This window comes from Hordeum vulgare, chromosome 5H (assembly GCF_904849725.1).
Source record: "Hordeum vulgare subsp. vulgare chromosome 5H, MorexV3_pseudomolecules_assembly, whole genome shotgun sequence".
Lineage (NCBI taxonomy): Eukaryota > Viridiplantae > Streptophyta > Magnoliopsida > Poales > Poaceae > Hordeum > Hordeum vulgare.
Genome location: NC_058522.1, coordinates 517,853,563 through 517,863,096, shown reverse-complemented (window position 1 = coordinate 517,863,096; position 9,534 = coordinate 517,853,563). Strand labels below are relative to the sequence as shown.

General features: G+C 42.6%; 1 protein-coding gene across 1 annotated transcript; it reads right to left on the bottom strand.

The window, feature by feature from the left end:
* Window positions 1-206: 206 nt before the first annotated feature.
* On the bottom strand, window positions 207-8,889 carry LOC123452025 (cation-chloride cotransporter 1-like). The gene is made up of 14 exons (XM_045128599.1): window positions 8,783-8,889; window positions 8,433-8,626; window positions 7,741-7,890; window positions 7,494-7,572; window positions 7,076-7,167; window positions 6,565-6,679; window positions 6,267-6,367; window positions 5,814-5,875; window positions 5,302-5,550; window positions 5,105-5,219; window positions 3,355-3,549; window positions 2,382-2,782; window positions 1,793-1,954; window positions 207-1,708 (listed from the first exon to the last, which is right to left on the bottom strand). The coding sequence occupies exons 2-14, from the start codon at window positions 8,615-8,617 to the stop codon at window positions 609-611; spliced, it is 3,006 nt and encodes a 1,001-aa protein (XP_044984534.1). The 5' UTR covers window positions 8,618-8,626; window positions 8,783-8,889; the 3' UTR covers window positions 207-608.
* Window positions 8,890-9,534: the final 645 nt, after the last annotated feature.

Genomic DNA, 9,534 nt, shown 5'->3' with positions numbered 1-9,534 from the left:
AAATACGCCTAGTAACAAGACAGGAAAATTTCACACCGACCAAATTTATTATACTCGGCATTTGACAAAAGAACACTCAGAAGTGACACTTATGCACCAAAGAACAACAGCAGTGCAGTGCATGATGAAGACTTGGTAGTATGTCAACACAAGTCCGGCAAAACATCATATCAGCCGACGTCCCACACAGATTATAGCATCGGGCGTTACCAAAATATTCTCTAATTATAGCATCGATATTGCCCCCTTTCAACAACTGGTTGCACAGTTTCATAGATCGTACAGTTCGTCATGGAAAATTAACACAAACAGGATCATATCACTACTGTTCCGGTGAAAAGGGGGGGAGGCATTGTGTTTCTAATAAAACTGTCAAGTATGGAGAACAGGGGTACAAAATTTGTAATGACCAAGTATTCATCTGATGTGTAAAGAATGAAGACACTATATTTTGCGTACCTAACATGGCAATAACAACCCAGTGCATCTCATCTAAGGTAGCCACCGAGGTAGGCCTTCCAACTAGAACAATGGAATCTGATCTGTGTATCCATTCTGTGCTACGGTGGCACGACAACAGAATGGGGCTCGGGCTGTATGTATTTTGATCAAGTAAAAAATGTGACAACATCTCTTCTATATCCCCTGACTATCAACATGCGTGGGACGTTCTCTACAAGCATATCCATGTACTCCATGTAGAAGTATGCAGGGTGGTTCAGCGGTGGCGGAGGGAGGCTCACCAGCACCACAGCTGCCATCCTGGAGTGCCTGAGTATCGTGGAGTTCAACTTCAACATTGTGTAGAGGAATTTATCGACCTTTTGTTCGTTCACAACAGCTTGCTTCCCATCCACCATCTGCGGCCGGCCTTCTCTTTCTGTGGTTTCCTTCATCTCGGAAAGGTATGCACTGATCCTTCGCCGCGCACTCGTGTAAGCCTCTTGTGAATCATCTGGCTGAGCACTACTGCTACTGTTCTCCACGTGAGATTCCCATGATTTCATAGTCACAACAATGACCTCAGCATGCATCCTAAGATCGTACAAGAACTTTTTGACATCAGTCTTTAGCTCTGCAGCATCAGTGTCCTCTTCAGCTATGCAGAAGACTTGGATCTTGCAGCTTTCAAAGGTCGCCTTTGTGAGCAGGAGCTGAGACAGAAGAAGCATCAACCCTCCATCTCTCACAATCCAGTATAGGTCAATAGTCCCATACTGTCTCTGGAACTCATTAGGCCACTCATCAAGACCCTTCACGATAACAACTGCCTTGTTAGCAATGATGCAATCGTTAATTATACTCACAAATGTTGACGGTATCTCTGTCAGATTCTCACGACGCCAAATTTCAGGGTACCGCACCACAACAATATTTGGCTTCAAGTTCCCTAGGCCCATCGTCTGAACAATGCTGCGGAAGCCCTCAGACATCGAAGGTGCTACAATGATCTCCGCAACACCCTCGCATTGTTTGTACTCAATGTAGGCCTCCAGCTGATGACAGGCAGTCTTAGCATCCTCAGCCAGCTCATGATAGTCCCCGTCAATTGTCGAGACAAATATCGACATACCACGGCCCTTCTTCTTCATACAATTAGCAAAATCGGCAAGTTTTGGATGACAAGGGACATTTTCTGGAAGTTTACCCCAAGGGCGGCATAATATCAGAGGAATGGGGTACCAATTCTTAGGATGAACTTGGTTTGCTGTGAGAAGAAGCTAAGTGAGTGTTAGAATAATGTGTAAATAGATTACGAATAACTATTTCTTTGCCATGCAGAAAGTCATACCTCCTAGCGATCTCAGACTTCGCAATGCCAACTGAAAATACGCACTCTTGAACCCATCTCCCCAGTCTCCAGCCTTCCCTTTTAGACTCACATAGTAATAGATGAGGCTTGCAAGGGCAAGGGAGATAACAGTGAAAGACCAGGAGATCAAAAACATGATAACTGAAATTTGAGAGGAAGATCCATTTAGGGGAAAGCACAACCATAAATACAATGTGAGGATGCATTTTAGCTAGCTGTGGGCCACAAGAAATACAAGGTAAAAAATACTTCGGTAAAGATTAGGAGAAGCTGGTTGGATTAAATCATACTCCCTCCGTCTCAAAATTCTTGTCTTAGATTTGTCTAGATACGAATGTATCTAGTCACGTTTTAATATTTAGATACATCCATTTCTAGACAAACCTAAGACAAGAATTTTGGGATGGAGGGAGTACATGTGAATAGAACTCTTCATCAAAATTCAAAATAATGCCTAAATCAGTACAAATTTTAAAGTACATCACTTAATATTCATAAAAAATATTACTGGCAGCTCAGAATGGATGCCATGGATGACAAATAAAATGGTAAGAATCAAACGGCGTACCAACGCAAAGCAATGCACCAACAAGTGAAAGACTCCAGTGGTGATATTTCCATCGAGGGCGCCAACTAGGAGCATCAAGTAAATCAAGCAGAAAGCACGACAGGTTCACACCAGCATAGCACAACAGGAAGAACATGGTGATAGTGGGTGTGATTAAATCTAAGTTCCCAATAATCACACACCCAATACAGATTAATGCTGTGAATAAAGTAGCTGCGTGAGGTTCGACTCCTTCAGAAACCTTGAAGTAATGAAGGACTGGAAGGATGTCGTCATTAGCTATTGCTGCTAGTAACCTTGGAGCCCCTGTCAAACACTGTAGCGCTGCACCTAAAGTAGACAAGATAATACCAATGTAAATCACTACTGGAGCAGGCCATGCCACTGTAGCAGTAAGAAGCCTGCAAGTAAAGGATATTCATGAGTTAACCTCACAATAACTCAGTAATGTAGCAGATTATGGGACTAAACAGAACTGTGACCTACAGGCTACAGCCATGCTATCAGAACGTAGTTTTTCCATAAAAGAATATAGAAACAAAAACAGATTCAAGAAATATGTGCATTGTAAAAAGCATGAATATTGACCATATAAAGTAGATTAGTTGAGAACTTTCTTGTTAGCTCAAGATGAGAAAAAGAAATTGTTCTGACTGCAAAAGCATGGAGCATGTACCCTTAAACAGGACATACCAAAATAACTTTATGTGCCTAATGCCAAGGTCAGTGAGATTTTTTAAACTGATAAAGCAAATAAACATGCCCTGACGACATCAGGACATACCAAAATAACTTTATGTGCCTAATGCCAAGGTCAGTGAGATTTTTTAAACTGATAGAGCAAATAAACATGCCCTGACAACATCATAAGCACAGAACTAAAACATACAAAATATTCTAAACTCTAGAGAACATATTATCTACAATTCTGAAGTAGGAGCAATGATAACTTGCAGCATTGAGACACATGTACCTGTCAGTTAAAAGCTCTTCTCTTGTGGACAAGGCTCCAAACAGCAGCACAGAAAGCAAGTACATAGCAGTTGTTGTAAGAGTTGCAGATAATGTTCCAATTGGTATTGAACGCTGTGTATCTTTCAGTGAAGCAGATCGGTTTGAGCCAGCCATAATTCCAGTGACTGCTGGGAAAAAGAGACCTACCAAAGCACTGAAAAGTATACAAAAATGTGTTGGCAGGTTGCATTTGCACAGACAAAGAAAGTAATAAAGTCTCTTGCAGGTCCACAAACTTTTTTGTTTTCAACAACAGAGTTTGATTCATCTCCAGCCTTTAATCTCGCAAGGTTAGATAACAGGTGCCTAAACTTATACAGAAGTTCCAATGAGGCCCTTATAAGTCTGTAAAGTCCCTAAACTTGTCGTCCTTAGTCATATTGTACCAAAAGCTGTGAGTTAAATGAAGTTACTGATGTGAAGGCAGGCAAGTTGATTTCATTGTTTCATCAAAGATGGGCAGGGATACCGAGGACCTTTCTCTGGCTAGAGGCTATCCCACTAACTTGATACCAATCAAGCTATCCTAGAAGGTTAGTAACTTGAATGGGACATTCATATAACTAAATTGCTGTTTGCATGAGGTACATTGCCACTTGTTTCACTTTGCACCAGGTTTTGCACACGCACAAAAAAACACTTTGCCTTTGCACCGGGCATTGTTACAAATATCGGCCGATTAACTGCAGTTAACTGCTATTCGGCCCCCCTCCGATATGAAAAAGGCATATTCCGCCCATTAACTGGGAGGCCCAGTTAATCGGTCTGACAAGCTAATTTACCGGTTGTCAGGTCGAATTATCGGCTGGGACGATTAACTGGGCAACATAGTTTGGTCCAAAACTATTCTCCTATGCCAAGAACAGAAACACTACTCTTCTATGTTGTGTTGTTCTGTAAATGCTGATGTTACTTCTGCTGCTGCTGCTGTGCTGTTCTCTTCTGTGATGCACAAGTAGTATTGTTGCTGTGCTGCTCTCCTTTGATGTTAGACAGTGAAGTACGATTACTGCTGCTGTGTTGTTGTTGCTTCTGCTCTTCTATGTGGATCTAGATATCATCAGAACATCAAGGTCTCTTGTTGCTATGTAGCCTAGGATTGCATATTTAGACATTCAGTACAATGCATGTTGCTATGTAGCCTCGGATATATAGATATGGCCCTAGTTAACCTACCGATAAATGGGTTACCGATATATTCAGTTAAATGGCCGATTCGCCGATTAATCCCTTATCAGCCCCCGAACTATATGATACCAGTTACCAATATCCTGAACAGCGGCACCGGGTCAAGCAAAATAATAATTTTTAACTTAAATCTGTAGGTATATATTCCGTCACATGATACAAATGTATGAATCTCTTTCGATTTTTTTTTTCTAGAGGACATGGTGCAATTGCAACATTATTGTGCCAGACCTAGTGCGAAATGAGAACTCTTGCAAAACCTGGTGAAAAGTGTAATTTACTCTAGAACCCTAGGGACACATTGCAATCTCGCTCAAAGAATGAACATGCATGTAAGGAAACTCAGACCCATTAACATGTAATAATGGGAGTGGGAGTCGTTGGCTCATTGCCATGATTGGTCAAAGTTCATTGGATCAAGTGAAAATTGTATAAAGTGACTAGAGTACGCTTAAGATTCAACATAAATAAGCATCGAATGATAGAGAATGTTCAAGTTTTTAGAGATGTTATAAGCTTACTTGAAACCCCAATATATAGAACCGTTTGGATCGGGAACTCCAGCATTGTTTGTACGTTGATATTCTGAACCCCAGTTGTCTCTGAGTGAGGTTAGACTCAACCCAGTGATCCCCTCTAAGTAGGAAAGCCAGCATTACAATTGAATGCACATATGCATAATGATGATTAACAAACACATAGGTCACATGGTACTTACTTGGAGCATTATGTCTTGGTGCAATGAATACGCCAAGATATATGCACAAGAGTGAAAAGAGTACTGGTATTAAGAAGGCAGGTGCAACCTTGTTGATGATTTTGACACCACCGAATACAATAAAACAGAGCAATATGGTCACAATAACACCATATACTTGAAGGTCATGCAAGCTGGGAGTCGATATAGTCGCCGTGCCAGCTGTTGCTGTACCGTTTATTAATGTATTGTTGACCACTGTTACACTCTCTGCATTATTAAAAGGAGTAACATTCAAAGTTAAGAAAATAGTAATTATTGTATAACGTAGCTCTGCGTACTTTTCTCAATTTCTCATGAAACATAAACCCAAGTTAGCAATGCAAATAAAATTAAATACAGGCATCTCTATGCCCTAACAGAAGTTTGAAGTACAAGGGTCTGCACTTTGGATATTTGGAAATAGTTCAACATTTGTACTCGGTGATCGCAAATACAAACAAATTTAGTGCCTAGTATCACTTGTGACTTACCTTGAAACAATCCCGCAGAAGGAACGGCGTCCAAAAAGGTTTCTACAGCACCCAGAACATACCTGAAATGACAGGTAAGTTAGCATGGATACGTCAAACTAACAAGCATTAACAAATTAAAAATTGAATTGTCCCAAATTCCAATGGGACAAAAAGCTAACAGTTTATATTACTAATTCAGCTGTGTTCTATCACTATTGCCAATCCAAACTTGTAGCAGGCAAGAACAACGAGTATCAAAATACAGCGCAAAGCCCTTCATCACCACTTCACATACTACTATAAAGTATAAACCATCATCAACTCATCATATAATATCTTGAACTCATATGATGACAACTTCCAAGCAGCAGATGCAGAAATATCCACAGAACTCCTTTCACAAGCAAACAAAAGATAAAAGAAATTTGAAAGGAGAACTTTAAATAGTTGGCATTTGCAGTATTTACTCACATTGATCCTGCAACCGCGTTCCCAAGAAAGAAACACAATCCAATGCTGATTCCAACTTCAGGACCAAGTGCACGGCCAATGAGATAATATGGTCCACCACCCTATGGATGATACAAAATGTGATGAGCTAACTTACAAATTTTAAGTTTATCAAGGTAGCAGCATCGCACATCAAGCAAGCTCTCGAAGTATTCCCAGCAACAATTCTAGATAGATTTTAACCCGCAAAAGCTAATGCATGCAAGGTATCAACCCTATTGCACGAACTCGTCACCATTAGCATAAATGTTCAGCATACCTTCATAGCCCCATTCGTTGCAATGGCACTTAATGATAAGCCGGTTAAAAATGTGCAAGCACCACAGAATGAGACTAAAACAAGCGACTGCCATACGCCTGCCATGCCTACAATCCTGTAGAGAGGGAACATATTAGTCAGTTTTGAATAATCATAAATATATTTTTAGCTGAAAAGGGAATAAAGGTATCACATTTTTAAGATACTACTTTGAACAGGGGTACAAAAGTGTTCAAGGTAACAAAGGCATTAATGCTGCAAGAGAGTCCAATATGCCCACACTGAATAACAATACCTTTACAGACTTTGCAGTTCTTTTACTTAGTACTAGCATGGGAAAAGCGCCTACAATTAGGAATCAAAATATTGCAGGTGGCCCTCTGCCAAAGAATGATAACAACACTACTTTGACCAGCATGGCAATATAGAAAATTTATTTTGCAAATACCCAAATAGGAACTAAATGTTCATGTTCAGCAATGAAATAAATGCCCGTTATACCACTACTTACCAGGTAAAACGGATATAATAAATGATTCCCAAGATATTTTGCAAGCATGGCACAAAGACACCCATCATTGTACCAAACTTAGGTCCAGTTTCCTGCGAACCAAATGAAAGCACCAGAATAAGTAATACATTTTTTATAATTATTCATATATATCTAAATGGCATAAATCAAATTAGAGAAACAAATATGTCAATGAAAACCAATGAAACACTGAACAACCTTTGGAGATCAAGCATAAAAATTCAAATGTACAAATCAGCAACTTAGAGTTGAGTAGTTGATTAAATATATTTAGGGATGTAGCAAATCATCAAAACAGTCAAAATATACTAACTCCTAGTTATTCACGATTAACTCGGAAAATGTGACGAAGTATCAAAAGATGGCATTCATCCTAAATGCTGGAACTGGAGACAACCTTCGGACGTCCAATGGTAATTGCTACGTCCTCTCCCTCCCTAGGACTCGAAGGGGCTTGGGTCTCTTCTCCTGTCATGCTGTTCAGATTCAGCCAGATGCGTATGTCATAAAGTAAAATCAATGGTTCAAACTATTTCTTTGGGTAACACTAACACATGCTTAACAAAAACTATGTGCGCTTAACAAAAGGAGATTGATCTCAAGTTTTCAGGCAGACTAAATAAATTACAAAAGATGGATTGTACCTCTTGAGGCCCAAAATGTTTACAAGTGAATCAAACCCAAAAAGCTCTAGCTTTGAATCCCTTTGAGATCCACTGGATGTAGCATGATCACCAGAACCTTGTTGCATGCTTGGATCGATAGTTAGATTAGCACCACCAGGCTTAAGGTTCCTATGATGTACATAAACGAAAGCGTGAGTTCATAAAGCTTAAGGTTGGTGAAAAAATATCGATATATGAGTACACAGAAAGCATTGGTATATGAGTACGCACAAAACATCGGATGACAAAAGAAATATCTACTGCAGAGTGATTCAAACTTACTCAAACCCGAAGAGATAACAATATGATCATCAATGCATTACATTGATTGAAGATGTTGTACAAACAAACATAACTCATGCGAGTCTCACAACCTTGCTCTTAACAATGCCCTGAGCACTAAATGAAAGAAGCAACCCCAAAAGGCTATAATTAAGGCCTAAAATTGCAGTGCCAGGCAGGTCTGAAGCAGCCCACGGCGAGTATGTAGTTAAAAACTTCAAATCAACCTCGCATGCATTTGCATTGCTTCTCGTCAGTTCCTAAACACCTGGACTATCATCCGAATCCAACTGTTCAGTTGAATGCTAAATAAACCCGAGAAACTTATACTGGTCGTTCAGCGAACAAAAATGCCGCTACAAAATAGGAGAGGAAGCATGCATCATCACCTAGGCGGCTGGGGCGTCACGGCCTCATGGCCGGTGACGGAGGTGGAGCCGCCGGGGGCGGGCTCCATGGAGGTCATCTGGACGACGGCGCTGTCGTCGGACCCCACGGGACGGTACCTGCGCCCGACGGGCGGCGCCGGCATCGGCAGCCCCTCCTCCGCGGCCTCGATCTCCCCGTTCTCCATCGCGGCTCGCTGCACCACACGTAAAACGGACGGCGCCGTGAGATCCGGGGCCCCAAAGCTCACGGCGGAGCGCTCCCGGCCAGCAGGCCTGGTGGCGGTGGATCTGAATCGGAGGCCGGCAGCGCGTGGGGAGCAAGCAGGGGCGGTGGGCGGAGGCTTACTCACCGGTCTCGACGGGGAGCGTGGGGCGCTCGCTGCGGCGATGATAGAGCGGCTGGTCGCTCGCCGGCGACGAACGGGGCGGGGCGGGGCGGGGGGGCTAGAGTAGAATAACGGAGCTGGTGGGTGGGTTGGCTTCGGCTTTTGCGGTGAGCACCCTCGAAAGCGGCCGTCTTTGAGTTGAGGACACGGCGGTTAGTTGACGGTGGGAGGGATTGCTTCACCACGAGGCTCCGCGTTGACTCCTGACTGCAAAAAAGAGAAGTAAAAGATGTCGGCGTGCACGTCGGCGGGGACGTGCCGATCGGATTGGGGCCCTCCGGAACCGGAGCCGTTGGATGAGCATGTACGGCACATGCTTCAAACCGGCCTCAAACATCAGACTGTATGGCCAGTTCACCGAAAATGCGAGTCGGAGGGGCACATTATACTACCTCGAAAGTTTGGATTGACCGATATCCCTCAGACACAGTCGAAATCTGAAATGGATATGGGACGCGATCGTGCGTGTCCGCCGTGTTAGACGGATGATGGGGTCCCAAACAAAATCGTCCGAAAACCCGAGCGTCCGTCATGTTATACGGATGATGGGGTCCTAAACAAAATCGTCCGAAAACCCGACAGTCCGACGCCCGTCCCCTCTGTCTTCGAGTGGCGCCGCTCCGGCAGGCCGCATACTATCCTAACCAGGCTATTTAATCCCCTTCATGTTCGTCGTCGTCACTTTCCTCTCGCCCCCCGCCACTTAAAGCTAGTTG